This window comes from Marmota marmota, unplaced genomic scaffold, assembly GCF_001458135.2.
Source record: "Marmota marmota marmota unplaced genomic scaffold, marMar, whole genome shotgun sequence".
In the NCBI taxonomy this organism is placed as follows: Eukaryota; Metazoa; Chordata; class Mammalia; order Rodentia; family Sciuridae; genus Marmota; species Marmota marmota.
This window is the reverse complement of record NW_025999968.1, coordinates 50,767,607-50,789,851: the sequence shown is the minus strand read 5'-3', so window position 1 is coordinate 50,789,851 and position 22,245 is coordinate 50,767,607. Positions and strand designations below refer to the sequence as shown.

The 22,245-nt window shown below is 36.9% G+C and overlaps 1 protein-coding gene and 1 pseudogene across 1 annotated transcript; both read left to right on the top strand.

Annotated features, from left to right (window-relative positions):
- Window positions 1-10,284: 10,284 nt before the first annotated feature.
- Window positions 10,285-10,794, top strand: LOC107136247 (annotated as a pseudogene).
- Window positions 10,795-20,558: 9,764 nt separating this feature from the next.
- LOC107136246 (keratin-associated protein 27-1) lies at window positions 20,559-21,940 on the top strand. Its single transcript, XM_015478429.2, has one exon. It carries the CDS (start codon window positions 20,593-20,595, stop codon window positions 21,208-21,210), a length of 618 nt encoding a protein of 205 aa, XP_015333915.1. The 5' UTR covers window positions 20,559-20,592; the 3' UTR covers window positions 21,211-21,940.
- The last annotated feature ends 305 nt before the right edge of the window (window positions 21,941-22,245 follow it).

The window sequence follows — 22,245 nt, the reverse complement described above, 5'->3', positions numbered from 1 at the left end:
TAATTTGGTATTTGCTTTACTGCTTTTAAACATAGCCCCTAAGGAGCCATTAAAAATTTACACTCCATAAATTTGATAGCAGATTACTTTTTTAAAAGTATTTGGGCCGCAATTTCCATCTTCTTAGCTAATATAATTTAAGTCCACTTATATCAGGCATTCTATAGTAATCTATCTGGTGAAGAGAGCCAAGCAGAATTATTTTTCTATAAAACTCATTTGGTTCTTATGGTGAATCATGATCACGCAATGATATCTTTGCCTTTTATGCACCATTTATAGCACACATACTGTGTCAGTTATCACTAAATGTAAGCACATACTTTATAATATGGCAAGACATATTAGGAATGATTGAGAAAAGAACCCAATAAAATACTATAATGCAAACAGGGAGAAAGAAAAGACATATAACTCAGCATCCTGTAAGTGATCTTCTCAGTAGCAATTTGAGTTGGCAATGATGTTGATGGCTTTGAGTAAGCAACCATCATATGAAGTCCAAGACAGAACAGTAAACTATTTGGTGTTATATAATACAAGCATGCATATTTATGATGGTATTAATCTATTCAGTTGAAATTAGACATAACACTAAGGACATGTTCTTATGCAAGTTATAGTGTAGAGAGATAATGAAGTTGGTTCCCATGAACATCACACCCATGAGGAAAACGTGCAAAAGTCTGTGGGCCAGCAGGAAACATTCGGACTCCTCTGACAGACAAGTGAACCAGACAGAATGATGATATTTTGTGCTTGCATCAGGGGAAAATTCTCTCTCTATTTCCTTACAGAATTCTTGGTCTAATAATCCTGAGCCTCTTCTTAACCCAGCTAGTTGGTTCCACTTTACTGCCCTCTGTTCTTGTAGTCTCCGTCAAGTTGAGTCTCTCTGTACCAATTCTCAGAAGAGCTGCTGTAAATCCACCAGCAGCTAGCTATCATGCTTTCTTCTAGAAGAAGGTCACTCTGCTATAAATTCAATGGATTGCAATCTCTGCATTGTAGATCCAGTGATTTCCAATTTGAATTACAGTCTTGATTTCCTTTCAGTGAGATTACCTCTCTATTAGGAACATACTTTCAACTTAATATAGACCAGTCTATATATATTAACAGGTCCAATAACTATAAATCAGTTTATTACCTCTACTTATTCCAATAGGAAAGGCTGCTTTCCACCATATTCATCTACTATAAACCCTGCTTCTAGAACAGGCTGCTGTCTACCTAATTAGTTTCTTTCAAGGAGACATGCTCTGCCATCATTACACGAACAATTGTGAACATCAAGAAACTAGAGTTTTATATGTGAGATAATATAAACTGGAGTTTTATATGTCAACTACCTTCTATGTAGGAGATGTCATGGAGTTATTTCATGTGTTCTTGTTATTCTACAATGTGACATCAGTATTGCTATTTAATAAAGTAAATATTTATGGACTTTGAACATAAACAGTTTTTCCTTGATATTTTAGAATGATTAGCTTATTGGCTGTATTAGACAGATTTCTGTTGCTATGACAAAATACCTGAGAAAATTAACTTCAAAGAGGAAAGATTTATTTTGGCTCAAAATTTTAGAGGTTTCATTGATGGTCTCTTGCTTTTGGCCTTTGAGATGAAGAAAATCATGGCAGAAGTGTGTGATGGAGGAAACTACTCACTTCATGGTAGCCAGGAAGCAGACAGAGAGATAGAGAAGGATCTGGGGAAAGAGTGTATCCTTCAAGGCATGCACTCAGTTAACTATTTTCTCCAACTAAGACCCATATCCAAAAATTTTCACTATCTCTCCCAATTAAGTAAAGAATCTATTAGTGGATTAATTGCTGATGAGGTCAGAGCCCTCATGATCTAATCCCTTTCCAAAGGACCCTTTTGCTGCTTCAAGGATCAAGCCATCAACACATGAGCTTTTTTTTTTTTAAAAAAATACATATACATATGTATATATATATGCATATATATATGTATGTGTGTATATATATATATATATATATATATATATATTTGCAAATGGACACAGTATCTTTATTTATTTTTATATAGTGCTGAGAATAGAACTTAGTACTTCAGATGTTTAAGGCACGCATTCTACCACTGAGCCACAGCTGCAGCCCCAACACATGAGCTTTTGGGGAGACATTTAATATATAAACTATAACACTGGGGTTACATTTTTTAAATATATGACAAATTACTATTTGGATATCTTTTGTTGATTTTCCAAAAAAAAAAAAAAACAATCTGTATAATCAGAGCCAGGGCATCACATTTGTACAAGCAGAAAGAATTCTAAGGTCTAAAATACCTTCTGGGAGAATTACCATTTGCTACATAAAACAAGTGGACTCAAAACAATTCAGAGTAAGTGAATGTAAAGGACCTAAGACTTCATTCAGCTTTGTATAGTAGCTCAAGGGTTCTTCAGAACAGCAAAATGATTGAATTTAATGGACAATGACATACTTTACTCTAAAGTCACTTATCGTAGCACACTGTGACTCATTTTGTCGGGGACAGATTAGGGCATACTGACTTTAGGGATAGGGTCATCTCACAGTCCCCTCCACATTCTCACCTCCCACCAGTTGCCTATACATCAATGCATGCTTGCTGAATTAATGGGGTATAAATCTCTCCAGTTTTCAAATTTCACATTAACATACTGAAACTGTTGTATAAGATGATTCTGTTTATTTAGCATTTATTATGGACCAGGTACTTTTGGAATTGTGGCGATTTCCACATTTAAACACACACACACACACACACACACACATACACACACTTTTCCTGGTATTAGTGACTAACTAGTTTCTTAAAATCTAATGGGAGCATCTAGCTTGACATCCCTCCAACTATGAATACTTCAGACTGTTTTCCTTTGTTACTGACACATTTTCAACCTGACTTTGTTACTTCATTAGCTATTCCTTCTCCATCATTGGTGGGCTCCTTTTGCTGTGTCAGTTTTTAAAAATTTAAAGATTTATTCAAGGTGCCATACTAGACCCCTTCTCATTTCATTCTATACATTTTTCAGGGCTTTAATAACTATTTTTATGGGAGACAGTTGAACACTGTAGTAAAGCACATAGTTTTGTACTATCTTCCCAGGGTTTGAACCCTAAGGCCTACTCTTTGTACTGCTATGTGACCTTTCAATCCATGTGTCACCTTGGAGTAGGGGTCATTTATCTAGGAGGCAAATTTGGAATAGTCATCTCTAGATTTGTATCTAAGAATGTGTTCTCATTTCTACAGACTTGTGTTCCTTAATAAAACCAATGAGAATAACTATGTTTTAGAATCATGTAATTTATATATACATGTGTATTATATACATATATATATATATATATATACACACACACACACATATATATATGTATATATGTATATATATATATATATATTATATGCGTGTGTGTGTAGAAGATAAATTTAATTATATAGTAACCAAATTATCTGAGACAATACTCTATAATAAAATAATATATAAAATAATATATGTGTGTGCATATATATATGCACACACACATACATATATATTTATGAGGCACAGTATAAAGATATTTACACCAAGCAGAAATAAACAGAAAAGGCTATATATAATTTCCAATTTCCATTAGGTTGAACCATGTGATTCCATCTAAAGGGAATAGGTCATGCAGTCTTTTACCACCAAGTTCAAAAAGGAAAATATTTTGATTTTCAGAGTTCATTTAGGCCTTAGAAGAATGTCCATATCCCCACCATTGCTTACAAAGCCCATTGGAAGCTGACTCCTCTCCATCTGCCTCAGTGTTGTCTTTCACCTCTTCTCTTCCGGGAGTCTGGCTGGTGCCAGTATTCCTGAGACAGGGGTCATTTGCCTGACTTAGTCCTTTACTTTCGGTCTTAAGATGATCCAAGGTAAGCAGTATTTTTGAAGATAAAATTTTCCAGGAATGATGTAATTAGTGGTCAGAAAATAGGACATCTTGCATATCATATTTACAAAATAGAATCAGAGTTTAAAAAGTCCAGCATAGACTTTTAGAAAAATCATTCTGAAAAAATGCGTAGGAAATAGAATTGAGAGAGTCAAGACAAAAGCTCTCAGGTATGGTAAAGGCCATCCATAATAGAGGAAGAAAAGAACTGAATCAAAGAATGACATGAAATCTTCAGAGAAAGTCCGGGAAGGGGGCAGAAATCTGCCGAGATAAAAATGGCAAGCATCCTGACCTGATATTGGAATTTGGTGAGAAAGAGGGGGTGAGAGCTATCTTCCAGGCATAGACTTCTGAATCACACATATGGCACACCATACTAAGATAGGTTGCACAGAAAAAGAAGCAGGTTAGGACCCCAGGTCCAACCCCAGCACTGCTGATCAGAGTTCATAATAAAAGATGGTCTGTCTCCCTACCAAAAAAAAAAGGTAGATAGATAGATAATAAATAGATCTGCACCTGGTGGCTCTGATTAGGAGGTACTTCAGATGTTGCTGGGTTTAATATTGAGCAACATTCAAAGGGAGATCTAGAAGAAAGTCTTGAGGTCTAGAGGAAACATAAGATAAGAGATATTAATGGTGATAAATCCACTAATTTCCTAGCTTTCCATTAAATATTTTTTGAGCAAGAACTTTTAACTTTGACTTCCCTTGAGCTGAGGTTTCAGTGTTAAATAAGAAAGAATATAAGTATTTACTGCTCCAACTTAGTGATTAAAACTCAAAAATGTGCTACTCAAGGAGGGGGTTATAAACCAGGATGAATTAATGATTCTATCAAACATGATTTCCCTAAAGTAGAATTTTTAATAACAAGACTTCTTGATAAAGGAAACAATGCAGTCATTTGCACATGGGTATGTATTGCTTATCTCCAGGCCAACTGGTAAACTATTATGGACTTGCTTGTTTACATAGTATTGCTCTAGTCTAGAGGATGGAAAAAATATACAAATTTCAAATGATAGGATTAAGTATGGGGATGATAAGAAATCACAACAGAGAAACCTAATTTATCCTGAGGAATGATGACTCAAAAGCAAGGAAAGTCTTAAGTATTTTATTGCTGATGAAAAAAAGACAGAGAGAATACCATGTCCTTACAGAAGAAACTTGAGATACTTCACTGTGGAACAAAGGCAGAGTGTTTTCGAGAGATGAACTGGCAGGGACATTGTCCCACAGCCTTGGAGACCATTTACAAGATTTTGGTTTTATCTCAAGTGTTAGAAAGCAATCAGGAAGCTTTATTCAACAGAGTACTGTGCACAGCTATTGGTTTTAAAAAGATCAATCACATAGAAATGCAGAGAAAATATTGAAGGAGACAATTCTTTGTAAAGAATCAGGCATACTTAGAACTGTTGTCAATAGTCTCAAGCAAGAAAAGAGATGAGGTCGAAGAGCAGCATCAGTTCTTCCCATCTGACATTGCTACCCCACTCCTGGCCAAGTTTTGGAGACATTCTTAATTGTCATAATGGGAGGGGGATGGTACTACTGGCATCTAGTAGTAAGAGACTAAAGATACTTCCAAATATCTTACAACATGCAAAAGACCCCCCCCCCCCACAACAAAGAATGATCCAGTTCATAATGTTCAAGGGGCCAAGACTAAAAAATCCTGGACTCCCGGGAAGGCAGTAAGAGGACTGGATGGATGTCAAATAAATTTGGCAGAGAGAATGGGAAGTACTCAGAATGGACTGCATTTATTATGAGTCCAAATTTCCTGAGGTCAACTGTGTTGGTGGAAATGTTTCTCATTAAAATGAGAAAAAAAATGTTTTTTTCTTCTTCTTAAAGGAGAAAAAAAGTTCAATTCCATACACATGAAAGTTTGACACTATGAAATTTCCAAATGGAAATGGTAAGAAGTAGTTGGATCTCTAGGCCTCAACTTTTTAAAAAAAGTGTGGACTGGAAATATGATTTTGGGATGATTTGATGTAATAAAATATAGAAGGTATTTTAAGCCATAGAGAAAAGGCATTTCCTCTGTAGATAGACTATGTCCAGAGTTGAGCACCAGGTCTCAAGGAATACTATGGGAAGAACCCACCCAGGGCAACAAAAAATTAGGTGCAAATTAAAGAGAAAACAAGGCTTGTGATGGCAAGAAAACACTTGGACAAAACCTGTTTCAAGATTAAGGCCATGTCACCTGTGCTGATGTGGCTCAATGTGAACATAGAGTTACCCTGAAATGTCCATTGCATTTGTTTACAGCATTGAGGCCACGGCTGACCATGCAGAATCACTTCAGAAGAGTGCTAAAGAGGGGCAAGGTGGTTACTGAAGAGAATAAGAAGTGAGAATAGTTGACAAATTGTTGCACAACTCTTTAGAGAATTCTGGATTTAAAAAGAAAAGTTATATAATCATGGACTTAAAATTTTTGGACTGAAAAGGATTGATAGTATTTATAATGCTGGGAATTATAAATTAGAATGAATGAGAACAAAGCATTTTGAAAGGGGAGAAAATGAGGGTTCCAGGAAAGATATTTTGCTTAGGGGCAGGGGTCGGGGACAGAAAAAGAAGATTACTACAAGCACTGAAATTTGTGACAGATTGTGATAAACTAAGTGTAGTCTCACTTAGACTACATCAATAAACATATTGATGTAGTCTAAGTGAGAAGAATATAGCTTTTCAGTCAAGACATTCCAAATGGCAAATCAGGCAAATCTACAGATGAGAGCATGTACAAATGGAAGATGGATAACAGAGGGTGCTGTTGATGGAAATGTTATGTGAAGGGAATATAATTTTTTTTAAGCTTCATGTACAAGAAAGAATGCACAGCTACCAAATGCACAGCTTTCTGGCTGCATGACATAGTGTCCTCATGTGAAAAACTGTTATTCTATTATTATAGCTTCTTCAGTCACATCATAAACATATAATAAAGCATGAGTTCAGAATCCATGAAAGCACTTTTAGACCAATAGTGCCTCAGAAAAAGGTTGCAGGAAGCAATGCAGAATATTTTGAGAGTTTACTAAATGTACAATCCACCCAATGGATTTGACCTTTCTCAAAGTTTGTGGACACCATTATGTACATATTCACATCCATAATAAATATATTATTTAAATGGGTTGTCATTTTCACGGAGCTGTTTTCTAATATACCTATTAAAGAAGTGATTCTCCATATACCTTAAATAACATAGTAAATTTTAATTTTTTAAAAGTATAGCTGTGCCTGTTTTTAGAATAGAATTCCAAATTATGGTAGTAAGATATACAAAGATTTAATGTTTCGAAGTTACAGTAATTTGTACTTTTTATAAAAAGGTATAGCTCTAAAAGTTATAAAATAACTGAGAATCACATAGGTGCCGTATACTGCTAGCATTTTCCCAAGTAAAACTACCCTGATGTGTGTATAGGAATGCTGGAGCGTGGATTCGAACATTCTGACCCCACAGTGACTTAGAGAAATTGGTCGCCCCCAGGTCATGATGGAGGGCATGTCCAGCTAGTGTGTGTGGTTTTAGTACCTGCAACATGATAGAAAAGAGCCAAAATCAAGATACTACTGCAATGGAGGGTTGTACCCAGACTTCCAGCCAAGCTAACTGACCACCTCTTTCCAATTATGCTTTCTCTGATCCTGTTTCTTTGTGTAATGGAAAAACAACAAGTCCACATTTATACACACTACAAGAATTGTTCATAAATTGCCCACATGCAAAGCCTAATTTCTCTCTTTATGTACATGTTATAAGTGGATTGCTAGTTTAAAAACCTGGATTACTAGGTATGGTTAACAAGGGGATTATATTTAATCATGAAAAAGATATTTATATTCATTAAAATTACTTTGAAAGCCAAAAAATAATTATATACATATATTTCTTTTGGATGAAAGTAAAAATATAAAGATTTTATATATATGCTTTCATTTCATAAATAATGGTGTACACCCAACATGTGCCAAATGCTGAGTCAAACACGGACTAAGCACTGTTACTAGCCCTACTGAGCTCCTCCTTTGTGTTACTCCCACACATGGGACTGCCCTGCAAGCTAACTCCTCCTCATACCAGAGGACACATTTCAAAAGACATCCTTTAAAGATGTCTTTTGCAATTCCTCCATCATGCATGGGTGTGTGTGTGTGTGTGTATGTGTGTGTGTGTGTGCATGTGCGCACACTCACCTATGCATGCACCCACCCAGATAGACCAGCATATAAAATACTGAGGTTCTTCTCCCTGCCAAACAGGAAGAATTGAGTTTGGCTTTGGGGAATGAGAATGATTAAGAGTAATGAAAGAAGAGAAAAAGGGAGCAATACATTCAGTAGAGGTTTGTAAGCAAAACAATAGGCAGAATATTGTATTGGTAGATGAATAAATACTATGAGAGACTAGTAGAAAAGCCATCTATGAGACAGGTTGAGAAGATAAAAATAAATAAACACTTTTTTGATTTTCTTTTCTAAATTTTTTTTTTAAAAGAAGTTGGACATGATAATGGGTGAAAAAAAAGAGACTTTTTAAATTTCAAGACTTTTCTTTGTACCATTGATTTTTTTTTATAGTGATAAGGATAATTTTAAGTACTTAATATGAAAGTAAATTTTATGGTGCTTTGTCTTTCTGGAAGGATGAGCAAAAGAGAATCTCATCAGGGGGTGAAATGAATCACTCTCTAAGGTGTCAGATTTCTTACTCCCAACTGAGTTGGCAAAGGTTAGCATACTATTAAAATTCAAGTTTTTGCTAATGTGTTTCATTGGTAGTCAGCTCACTAGAAGTGTATCAGTTTTTAAGCAATTATTCCCAGAGATAGTCAGAAGTGTTTGCCAAAGAGTTCTCTGCTTCACACATAAAAGAATCCAATAACTTCGTAGTGGGGAAAACATTAAGGGTGATAAGCTAAATGAGAGGACAAGATGGTTTGTTACAAGCATCTGCATAGTAACTTTGAATACCAAATGAATAAATAATTGAAAATTAAGAAGCCAAATAAATAAATAATTGAAAATTAAGAAGCCGTGTCTTCATTGGCTATACTTGGGGACTTCACAAGTGAAACGAATACCCTTTGGATATATCACATAAGACACAAATATCATCTGTTTGAAATGTTACCTTTTTTTTCTTTTGAATACCTAATTGTTCCTATGTCTCAAGGAAAAGAAAATAAAGATGGAGTATCGTTGGTTCAAGCACTTAAAATGGAACTGGAAGCCACTGTTAATCAGGTCTCAGACAGTCCACAGCTGCACTTTTGAGCCAGGCTACCTGCAGGTATGCATCCAGATTCCTATTGACCTTTGTTTTGAACCAAACCTATGGACCAGGCAGTTTCCCAACATCCTTATTCTCTTTTGTCTTGTACAATGGAGCCCTTCCCCCAAACCACTCAGACTCTGAGATCCCACTCAATCTTTTTCTTACACAACAACTTAATTTTTTCCAGCATCAATCACAATTCCTGACTAAATGATAAAATTTTTCAAACCGCCTTTGGGGTTTGAAGTTATACATACAACACATTTTCAACTGTTTGAACCTGTGGTTTCCTAGATTAAAATTATAATTAGCTCCAAATAAATATAGTTTTCTTTGTTCTCAGCAAGGTTGAGATTCTCTATTGGCATGTGGTTCTGGAAGCTGAAACATAAAGCACCCCAAGTTGCCAATATAGCATTGTGGCTCCTGCTAGCTTTAGAGACAGACATACCTGGGTTATGACATGGGATCAATGACTTCTTTGATCATTACTTGGAAGTCATATAATTTTTCCAAGCCTCCATGACCTCATTCCTAAATCTTATCTCATAAGAATTCTTACAATTTTTATCTCATGAGATTGTTGTGAAGAGTAAATCATGCCACAATTAAATATTTTGCAATACTAAATGCTCAATAAATCATATGAAAATAATTAGAGGGATGGGTATTGATGACTGTTAGGAGCATATTACCATTGAAAATTATGTACACTCATGCTCAAAATACCCACAGTTAAACTGAATGAAGGAGCGGGGTACTGGATAATCCATGACCAATGTTTAAAAAAGCAAGCCACACAAGAGACAGAGAGAAGCAGAGTGGCTTCTATAAATCAGAATGATCAAACTACAGTTAAGGACACGTGAATGAGTTCAATTACAATTAGAGGATAGGTTAATTAGTCATTTCATGAAAACACATGCACAGGAATGGGCAGGGTCTCTGATATTGCATCACACCCCCAGAGTGAGGGTATATAAACACCACTAGGAGTACTCAGGGGCATTCGAGTATCATTTCTCTGTAACTGAGCTGAGCTCACATCTTCTCTCAGCATGTCCCACAGCTGCTGCTTTGGAGACTTCTTTTCCCACTCCTTTGGCAGCCATCTGCCCTATTCACACTCCTTCTGTTCTTCCTCCTACCCCAGCAACCTGGTCTATACCACCAACTTCCACCATCCCAGGACCTGCCACCTGGGCTCCTCTCACTACAGGGGCTGTCAGGAGATCTTCCACAGGCCCTCAGGATGCCAGAATTCCTGTGTGGTGTCCAGGACCTGCTACCACCCAAGGACCTTCACCCACTGCAGTCCCTGCCAGAGCACCTATGCTGGATCTCTGGGCTTTGGGTCCAGCAGTTGCCACTCACTGGGCTTTGGATCTAGAAGCTGCCACTCTCTGGGCTATGGATCTAGAAGCTGCCATTCCTTAGGCCATGTTTCTGGATGCTGCCATTCCTTGGGCTATGGATCTAGAAGTTCCTGTTCTCTGGGCTACCGATCAAGGAGCTGCTATCCCTTGGGCTATGGATCCATCCACTTCAGACCTCTGAGTTATAGAATCCATGACTGCCCTTCCCTGGGCTATGGATCTGGATTCCACCACCCAACCTATGTGGCTTCTAGGAGCTTCCAGTCTTCTTGTTACAGACCAACCTGTGGGTCAGCCTTCTAGAGATAAATTTGCTGAATTTCCAGACCTGTCAAGCCAAATATCTCAGTATCTACTCAGAGCTGCTCTTCTTAGTTTCTCAGCAATATTCACTAACCCCTCCCTGCACCCTTTCTCTGGCATCAAGCATAAGCTAACAAACTAGCACTTTCAGGCTGTGAAATTAATGAATGACCAAAGTGTAGAGTCCAATGTCTATAATTTAGAAACAAGTAATTCATTAATACATAAATTCATCCTATAACATTTATGAAACTTCAGTTATATTTGACCTAATAAACTCATTGACTCTCGCATAACATATGTGACTGTGCTTTTTTTATTTTCAAAGTTTGACTTAGCATTTGCTTTTGAGTCTCCAGTTTCTTAGATTACCTTCTATAGGAAACCTATTCCACCATAAGTCCCCTGGCAGCGATGGCAGTGGTTCTCTGACTTTTGGGATAAGCAGCTACCTCCACTCCCTGGGCTGTGGATCTAGAAAATACTACTAATCAGGATGTGGATCTAATGGGTTTAGACACCTGGATTACAGAGTCAGCAGCTTCCCTTTCCCTGGGCTATGAATCTGGGCTCTGCTGCTCACCCTATGGGCTTCCAGACCTTGCCAGGCTTCTTGCCACAGACCAACCTGTGCATCTGAATCTGGGTTCTATCAATCATCTTACTAAGTTCTAATCTTGTTGACCAATGTCATCAGTAACTCCTCTCCCAATCCTTACCCTCTTCCTTATATACAAAAATGGCCCTCTTGTTCCCTGGTTGTCAATTTCTAACCCTAACATTGACCACAAACACTTGCTCACATACATCATTTGAGAAACCCTGTAATGAATGTACTCACTCAAAATAAAATAAAGTTTTCATTTAAGATGCAATTTATATTGTTGGATTTTCTTCCCAAATTCTAGGAAAACTGAAAATTCAACCTGATCAATTTATTGCTTTGGTATCCAGGTTGGTTTGTTTTGTTAGGGTATTGGTGGTGAAATAGTAAAGGGATTATTATTAAATTATCCACATGCACAGTAAAATAGGCTTTGAAACTCTATGAAGTTAGGGATTTGAACAAAACTTTCAGAAGCCTTAGATATTTTTCTTTCTCAAAATGTGGAAGTAAAAAGATATTGTTTGAATATATATACTTTTGTTAGTTAAAACTAGATGTAGAAATTAAACTGATTCCTCAAAAATGCAGATCCTTAAGTCTAAGCCACAAGGTCTAATGTAATAGACTGTTTGAGAGTTCTATTAGAAATGCAGAGAAAAAATAGATTTATATGTTATGGTTATAGATGAAGCAAAATCGAACTGAAAAAAATTAAAATGATAATGTATGATTTTTTTAGTATCTTTTCTTGAAGTCACCCAATATTTCCTGGTAAAGTAATCAAATGCCTGAATCTTACTGATAATTATTCAATATGTTCTACTTATTGAAGTATAGCAAATAAAGAATACCATAAAACTTGACTCAAGGATGAAAATTATAAAGTTGATATTCTATTATTTCTATTAGTTTTAATTGAACAAAAATCATTACCTTAATTTCTGGGGTACCCTATGCCAGCCACCCTATGGATATCCAACCAGTGCCAGGTGTCCTACTATTGCCCAAAGACCTCCACACTCTACAGTTAGTCCCAGTTGACTTAACATTGCATCTCTGGGCTTTGGGTCCAGCAGTAGTTGCTGCCTGGTCAATGATTCTAGAAGGTGCTACTTACTAGATTGTGAATCCAGTGACTTCCTTTCCCTGGGCTATGGATCCAGAATCTGTTGACCAACATAGTTTTTTTTTTTTTTTCCTAGGACCTTCCAGTTTTCTTCCTACAGACAAGCTTATGGATCTAACTTCTAACTTTTAATTTAAGGACTTTATAATTACTTTTTCAAAGTCATCTCAGCTGTCCTCTAGCTAGATCCCAAATTTGACCACCTAGAAGAACAATAATCAAAAGAATAATTCTATTAATAGTAAAATAACTTTCATCTCATAGCATATCCATCTCTTTTTCTCCTATTTTATGGAGCCTACCCTACTTCTCTGGTTAAAAATGGAGCAAGAGCCAGGCATGATGGTGCATGCCTATAATCTCAGCAGCTCAGGAGGCTGTGGAAGGAAGTTCAAACCTAGTGAGAACCTGTTTCAAAATAAAAGAGATTAAAAAATAAAAAGGGCTGAGGATGTGGCTCATGGTTAAGTGCCCCTGAGTCCAATCCTCTGTTTAAAAAAAAAAAAAAAAAAGGAGCAAGAGGTCAAGCTTTTACTTCAAATAAATTCCTTTAATATTAGATCAAGGTAGTTGCTGTTTACTCTTTCTTTTCGAAATGTATATTTGGAATTCCAAATCTATTTTCTTTGTCTAAAAATGAAATATTTAATTTGAGGAGCAGGAGTAGACTTCCTGATGAGAAGACTTTTCTAACAACACAGAGATAGTTGCTAGGAATTTCTGCCATGTAGAATCAGAACTTGGACAGGTTACCCTCTAATTTTCTATGATCATTTCAGCCTAATTAGGATACTTCACTCTGGTTAAACTACTATTGGACCAGATCCAAAAAAGAGAAGTTTCAGTGATGCTTCAGGAAGTGTTATCTGGCAAATTTTGATGAGATAAATGTCAAAATAGATTTCCTGAACCTCCTTCCCAGACTTATATAAGTCACAAGAGATTGCTGAGGTTTTGACTTTAGGTGACTGCAGTGGCTCATTAATGAAACGAATATTTTAGGTATGAACAAAATTAAATGGGTATGCATTCTATTACAAGAAAATGAATGAAGTTCTAAGATTTCTTATGTTGATAATTAACTCTGTTTCTTCTATTTGGTCACTATAAGACCATCTGTCTACAAGTTGAAGTCATCTGAGAACAGTGTAAAAGATGGCAGTGTCATGGGTAGATAATCCAGATTGAGGAAAGTCTTTACCTCTTGAGATTCTGGATTTGGCTTTGCATGTAATAACTAGATAGTCTATTAGAGTCTCTTGATAAGGAAAACACAGGCATCTCCATATTCAAATATATAAGCAGAAATACAGAAATAAAAATATATAAAGGGATGTGGGTAGTCCATGTCCATTTCCCCTCGGTTGTTTTTCTCCCCTCTCCTCCTGCTATGACACTTAGATTTTTGCTTGTGTGTCTCTCCTCATCTTACCAGGCTGCCCTTTAAATGAACACAGCATTCTCCACTTCTCAGCACTGGATCCAGCAAATCTGTGGCAGGTGCCTCCCCACTGAAAGAGCTTGCTCCAGGAAAGCATGAGCATGGGATCTGACGTAACCCACGAGAAACAAGGAATGGTGGAGGAGCTGTTTCTGCAAGAGTTTTTCTCATAGGGTTTCTTGAAGCAGCTCTCTCTGCCTCTGCATTTGCCATGTGAAATGCTGGGTCATTATTTTATATGACCTTAATATAAAATTAAATTAAACCCTACATGGAAAAATCCAAAACCAAGAGGAACAAAGTTTGAACCATGTAACTTCTGGCCTTGGATTTATGCAAGCCATTACATCATGTAATTGATCAAGCCTTTTTGAATTACAATTTCTGTTACTGGAAAACTAAGGTGTTTGTAAATTAAACACTCATTTAAAAACCTTAAACAGTAACCCTTCTCAATGAGGTCCCCTTAATATAATCTCAGTTTGAAACTATTTCTGCCCTCTGTCCATCCAGTTGTCTTCCCTCCTCATCTACATACAGTTCACCAACCTTCACCCCATCAAAGCTTCCTTCTTCCAATTCCTTCAACACGTTGGGCAGAGCTGACCTCATATAGTCTAGAACATCTACAAGGAAAGCCACCTTTATTTTCTCCTTCAGAGCCCATGGAAATATTATCTTTCCTCAACCCTTCCAGATAGACCCCACAATCAGGAGAGTTGATTATTCCCTTCACAATGATAGCATATATGCACTTATATTTCTTTAATGACAAAGCCACTATTTTTAATATTCCCATTGCTAATATTACTGCATTTAATCAGTATGCTGTTTAATCTTATTGTAACTTCAATGCACAAAACATAATTTAGTCTAGCAGAATCTTACGAGTAGTAAATACTCACTAGGAATGATTGCATAAATAAATGAAAGAAATAGAAGTAGTGTGACAATCCTGGAGATATATTATGTCACTGCATTCAACATGCATTCATTTTTTGCCTTGAGCTCCGTTTAGATGAGTTAGTTGTCATCAATCCTCTGATTATCATTATCATCAAAATTGATTTAATGCAATCTCAATGATACATTATTACAAATGCATCACCCACACATGTGAGAGAACTCAAAAACAAATTCACATTTCTGGTTCTCACAATAGCAGAAAAATAACATCACTCAACAAATCTCCAAGGCAGGCAGGCATGTGCATCCAGGGAAAGGAACCAAAATAAGTATATAATTGTTATAAGCCATGATACTTTCACTTCCAAGACCTAATGGTACAGGGATCAGAGAATATGAACTGTGAACTCAGAAGGTAAAGGTGCCATGGCTCATTTTTCCCCCCTTACCATTTATCATTATGACATGCACCGACACTGTTGTCCTCTAACGTTTTTCTTCTTCTTTTCCTTTTTTTCCTTTCTCTTTTGGGTTGCTTGAATCAAAGTCTGATACAACTGAATTGAAAATGACCAAGAATTACCCCCTACACACACACACACACACACGGAATTCAAAATTACTTAAGAGAGGAAATGCTGTTACTTGTGGTTCCTTTTATTCTTACATTCAAAAGATCTATTTATTATTAGAAACAGAGAAAGTTGCAAGGGGCTGTTGGCATAAACATCATTATTATTGTCATAGTGACATAGTTTTGAAGTATTCCAGAGCCTAAAATCATTCTTATTCCATATGCATTACAGTGTCTGAGAAGGGGTAGATTCTACATAATTTACTGCGTAGAATGTTACATGTACCAAAATTTAGTTGTTCCCTTCAACCAAACTCTTTTGGGGAAGAGCAATGTGTGATTGGCCAGAAGAGTTTCCTTTTTGTTCTGTTTCTCTGTAGTTATTCTCAAATACAATTAGATCATTCATTATGAAGTTGTGAATTTCTGCCAGCATGCATGGTGTCTCATAGTCCACTGACTTCCATCTTGTTTTTTTTCCTGTTAAAATTTGGTAAGTAGTCTCAATAAGGGTTAGATGGTCTTAAATGAAAGTGAGGATTTATTCAGTGGGTGGAAGGGACAACACATCATTTAATGTCCCTTTCAACTGTGATATGGAGATTCTGAGAGAAAGGCATAGGTTGTAATAACTGGAAAAGACCACAGAGAGCTTCCTATTTGAATTCTAGGGTATTTGTGGAGGCAGAGTGACAGGTCAAAGCCTGTATGTGAATGAATGGGACCATCAAGGCAAGGAGCCACATCCTGGTGCTCTTCCCTCTTGGCTCAGCATTTTTTCACTGCTGGGCAAGGTCTCTACATGGGTGACTTCTGACATGGATAATGGTGTAAATTAATTTAGGCCACTTGGCATACATTTGGTGGATGACATAAAACTGGAGAAGGATGAAGAAAAAAATCCTGGGAGTGGGGCATGAAATATGTTATCTAAGAAAATTGAACGTTTTATTTTATTTTACATTAATGTGACTGAACAAGTGGTTTGAACTCTGGCATAGCCACATAATCAAATATAAAATTTATAAAAAATGACCTTGCTCAATCAGTAGCACAAACCAAGTGCTAAGCTCTTGAGAGATGGATACTAACTAAGTCTCTGTCTCTAATGGGAATGATTCAACCTTTAAAAAAGATTGGAATGTGAAAAACTACAGACAAAAACAACATAACCTTACACTTCTTGTTTTTTCAAGTGCTGGGAATTGAACTTAAAATCTCATACGTGCATGCCAAGCACCCTACAGTCCTACAGTGTAATCCTAAACACGAAAAACATACTATGTTTATATGCTCTTATAATTTATCCCAGATTAATAATGCTATGAGAAGTGTCTGCTTGAAGATCCTTACCCTGTTCAGAAATAACAGCTACTTTTATTTATGTGCCACACAGTATATCATGGGCAATCTGGTACCACAAACAAAACTTTATTCAATCAGTTGGTTTGTAGTCTTTGACCTGATGAAGTAATCAGGTCAAAGAAGCTTAAGACAATTATTCAAGTTTGCAGTTTGTGACTATAGGTCTCATTTAGAATTCGGGCATTTTGGCTCTAGATCCTTTTGATTGCTTCCCATACCAAATTGTAATATTCCGCCCTCTGGTGGTTAGGTGGTGTCCCTGCAGCTGTAATCATTTTTATTTCAAGACCAGCAGAAGCCAGCGAGAGAACTGGGCAACCTTTTAGTATCCAGTCACTATATGCAATGAAGAAATTAGTTTTGTCTATTTCTCAAGAATACTAAGAAATAGGCTACATTACCATCATCACCCAAGTGCCTACCAAGCTAATACTTAGCTTTTAGTAGGCTACATGAAACAGATCCAAGGTGACCAATCACTCTAGCCTTCGCCATTCCATAGTAACAGCCAGGGAACTCCCTCTATAAATCCAGCGATGACTGAAATCTATATGGACATATACTAATTCAATGAAAATTATATGTTGAAATACCTACTAACTCAGCAATTAAATAGAATGTGCAAGTGAGTGTCTTATCCCAAAGAGAAAAGAACTTAGGGAATGCTCTTATTGACATATGACAGACCTAACTTCACCATTTGAACATTTGGACACTTGGAGCTGCGTGGACCTGCGCTAATTTACTACACATTGTGAGGTTAATAGCAGGGCTGTCAGTTGGACAAAACTGTGTGAGAATTCCATCCTGCTTGATTTTCTGCTTTACCCACACAATTTGGCAACAGGACTCTGACTGCAGTGAAAAGTACTGCTCTTTTCATCGTAAAAGCTTTTGAAAACATACCTACATACAGTGAAAAATTACTTTAAGGTAATTGATGTCAGCTTGTGTACTACTAATAAGTGGCTTTCTTGGTAATCTTACTCTTTTTTTTTTTCCCCACAAAAGGAGAGCTAAAATGTAGGCATAGGTGAGTGTTTGTTGTTGTTATGGTTTTGTTTTGCTTTGTTTTTAAGCTTAGTACCCTTGCTGATTCTTGAACATTTGGAATATATGGTTTATGGTAGGGCTTTCATGGCAGGCATTCAGGAAAAAAAACTGCATGTCTCTATGCATCTAGATACAGTTTAGCATACATTTGTATCTAGCACCTTCCATTCATTAATCTTTCCAAACACGTTTCTGGAGATCTTAATATGTGGCACTGCATTGAGACTCACTGTCGCAGATAAAATAGTGAAGAAATGGTGAGCAGGCTCTTGCCTTCATGAATGCACAGTGTAGAGGCAGAGACAACAAGGAAACAAATAAAATCATCCTAAATCTTCTGAAGGTAAAGATAAAAAAATTGATCCTGAGAAAGGAATCCTTTCTTTAGATGCAGTGGTGGAGAGGTAATTCTGAAACTGGAATCAAGAAAAGAACTTCAGATAGAGGGGTGAGGGGAGCAGAGAGGAGCCAAACAAACAGCTGACTGTGTGTAGGACACAGAGGCAAAGGACTCAGGGGCTGAGTGAAGGCCTCTGACCAGAACCTTGCTGAGCAAGGGAAAGGACAGAGTGGGAACAGAAGAAGAGGGTGACCAGGTGTTATAAGGTGTTACAGGCCAGGCTGAGGGGAACGGATCTTGATCAGGTATAGTAAGGTGTTGCAGGCTTGGCAGAGGGAAGCAGAACTATTCTAAGGACAATTTAATCCCTGTAGGGACAGTCCCAAGCTACAGTGGAAGCCTCTGTTCAATAGCATATAAAATACAATCTGCCTAAGAATCAAATGGTTTATGGTAGGGCTTTCATGGCAGGTATTCAGGGACCTTCAAACACACACTGATGGTCTTTCAAACTATCCATAATTTGCGTGTGCACAGTCAATCAAGCTGAAAATATTGAGATGATAATACCCCTAATCCTTCAAATATCAAGGATGGGTTTTTTGGAGAGTTATTCAAATGGCCTAGATATTCTCCAGTTTCTTCAGATCTGAAAACAAGACTAGGGCCCTGTGCTAAGAATTATTTCTGTTCAGTTTCATTGTCATAAGTTGTGCTTGGTAAATTGTAGAATGTGTTCTAGAAATTATGCTGGCAGATTCTGTGTCGTGGGCATGAAACTGCTAAGTGCTGTCTGCAAATGTAAACCATGTAGGAAGTGAGCATCTGCCTGCAGTCACAGACCAAAACCAAAATAAATACAAACGAAAATCATATCAGAAACACAATTGTTCCAAGGGAAAACTATCAACCTGAGAAGCACAAAAACAAGCACAATGCTTGTGATAAAGCACAGTGATAATAAAAAGAGGCTGAAATTTACTGAAATAGTGGATTTGGAGACTAGGAAGAGTATGGAGGAGGTGGGAGGGAAAGATATTATAAACTAGAAACCAATAAATTTAGATAGGAGGAACTAATCCTGGTGTTCTGTAGAAGAGTAGGGCAAGTGTAGTTGACACAATCTATGATATATTTCAAAATAACTAGAAGGGTCCAATGTTTTTCAGCACATAGAAAGGACAAATATTTGGTGAGCTACGTATGTCCATTACTCTGACTTGATCATCATTCATTGTATACATGTATCAATTTATCCCCTGTACTCCATAGATATATACAAATATTATGTCAATTTAAAAATTATAATGAAATAACTGCTTTGTAACCCCCATTCCCATAGGGCACATTATAAATAATATAATGTACCTTCTTTTACCTAATTTTATGACTTTAATCATTTCCTTTATTTCAACAGTGATATTCCTTCCTCGTTAAATTTTATTCAATGTGTATGAGCATTGAGAAAAGGTGAAAATGACCTATTTTCCTTTTAAAAATTCAATTGGCAATTTGGAGGAAGAACCAGTAGCTTCTAAATGGCAATGGGAATAGGCTCATTAATGGGAGTAGGCTCCTTGTAGGACCTTCAAGGAGATGAGGGGAATAGAGTTTCATCACAGAGGGAGGTTGGCAGGGCAATGACCACATCCAGTACTTTGAGTGAACAGGAGAAAAAAATTGCTTGTGTGGAGTCCCCTCTCATCCCAACCACCTGGAGAGACTAAGTTCTGAATGCAGGCTCCACTGAATCCACCTCTGTCTAAAAATGTCCTTGCATTATCTTACCACATCTGCCCAGTTGGCATTCTCAAAACTCCAGTGCTGAATGTAAATCAGCATTCAATTGGTAGTTTCCACACTCATTATTGCTATTCACCTACTTGTGAACTTGGTGGCTAAGGGAAAAAAAACTGTCAGCTTGGATGACACGTAGGGACTCGCATCTGACAAACCCCACCCTAATGAGTCACCTTTGGAGCCAACATGAAAGCCATTTTTAAGATCCAAAATGGACTTGCATCTTTGTTAATAAGACATCATTTCCTATATAACTAAACAGTGTGCTAATGAGATGTTATCCTTCAAATGCGCTTTAGCAATGAAGAGTAAAGGAGTCCTGAAAAAAGCCAACACCCAATTTTCTGAGTAGTATAAAATCTCCCCTGCAACAAATTTGCTCTTCAAACTTGGCATGTTGAGGCCTTTTGACCATCTTCAACTAAGGGTTTTAGCAATATGCCTGAGAGCCACTGCCAGTCACTCAGGAGCTGCTGCAATGCCCCACCACTCTCTGCCATTGTACATGGCTCTAATCTTATAAGCTTTGAAGATGGGTTTTGTTTGCCCAGCAGCTGCCACAACAGAACCTGGCTCTTGGACAGCTCTCAAGAAACCTGCAGTGAAGCCACCAGCTGCCAAGTGACCAATTGTGAACAGGACCAGTTCAGAGAGGATACCTGTGCACAGAGTACCTGCCAATCCTCAGTTGTCCAAACAACGTGTTCCAACTCCAAGCCCTGTGAAAGGACAACATGCCCACCAGGAAGTTGTGCAGCAGTGCCGGAGAGTGCTTCTCAGACTTGCCAGCCAGCAAGCAATCGGCACAGAGCTTTTGTAGCCCAGAGATGCCAACCTGCAAGCTACATGTTGCAGTATCGTCCACTAAAGTCTTCTGTGTCTAGGTGTCACCAAACTCTGGAATATGAATCTAGCCAATGCCAATCTCAGACCCTTACATACAATTCCTGTAGCCCTCTGGTCGATGCTGCACCTGGGCCACAACTTCTGGAATCTTCTAGCACTTATGAGCCAACTTGCTGTGTTACTGGTGGTTTGCAATTGCCTAGTAAGTGAAAAAAAAAATTGTAGAAGATATTATATATATATAAATTGATTTCTGTGATATTTAGGATATTCATTTCTCTAAATGTAAAATATTGTGTGTTTATTAGTAAATGAGCTTATCTTTTTCTTCTGCGCTCTCCAAAGTAAGACTTTTTTTCTCTTTGGGGGATTTCTGGTGGTATGTTGGGATTGAAAAGCATGTTATATATTTTAGATCACTAGACATTATTTATTATAGAGCAATAAATTTTATCAGGGAATAAAATGAATCCTTCAAAAGTTAACCTTACACTTTGTTCTAATAGTTACCATCTCTAGAAATGATTGACATTGGATCTGCTTATTTACCAATGTGCTAATAAATCAGAAATCCATAAATGGTAGAATTAAGAGAGACCTAAGCCCATGTTTGTCTTATGAATTCAAATAGACTCAAATATGCCAGAGACTGACTGCAGTTATTAACATTATAAACAACTAAAATCTGGGCCTGTTCATTACCCATTCACCATTTTACCCACTGCATCAAAACACAACTAAGTGAGCAAAGAGATGGAATCTACTGCTTAAAAAGTATATTTGAATTCCATTTCTATGGACTCTAGGACCACAAAATCCCCAAAGATCTTTGAAAAATGTTGATTTCAAATTTAGTATCATCACTATTCTGCTATTCCTTTTACTTTTTCACTATTTCTTAAGTGATTTATAAGTTGGGGAAATGTTCTTTCTGTTAAATAAATTTATTTGGAATTATAGACTTGTTGTCAAAATATTATTTTATATGACTCTTGTGAGTTTTACATTAAAAAGTTTTAAATGATTTCTGCCTGATGAAAATATGATAAATATTTGAATAATAAAAGAATATGTTTCTTAAGTATATTTTTTCTACTATGAACCAGAATAAGAGAACACATTAGTGGCAGTCATTAAAAGATGGGAAACATACTTAATGTGAAAATCATAAAACCATGGAATCAGAATGTGTGGAATTCATTATTTTGATTAGATAGCATGGGTATGAAGGTTTGATTTTGTTCT

Coding starts and splice junctions, on each gene's coding strand:
- LOC107136246 (XM_015478429.2), top strand. CDS start 20,593: ATGCCTGAGAGCCACTGCCAGTCACTCAGGAGCTGCTGCAATGCCCCA.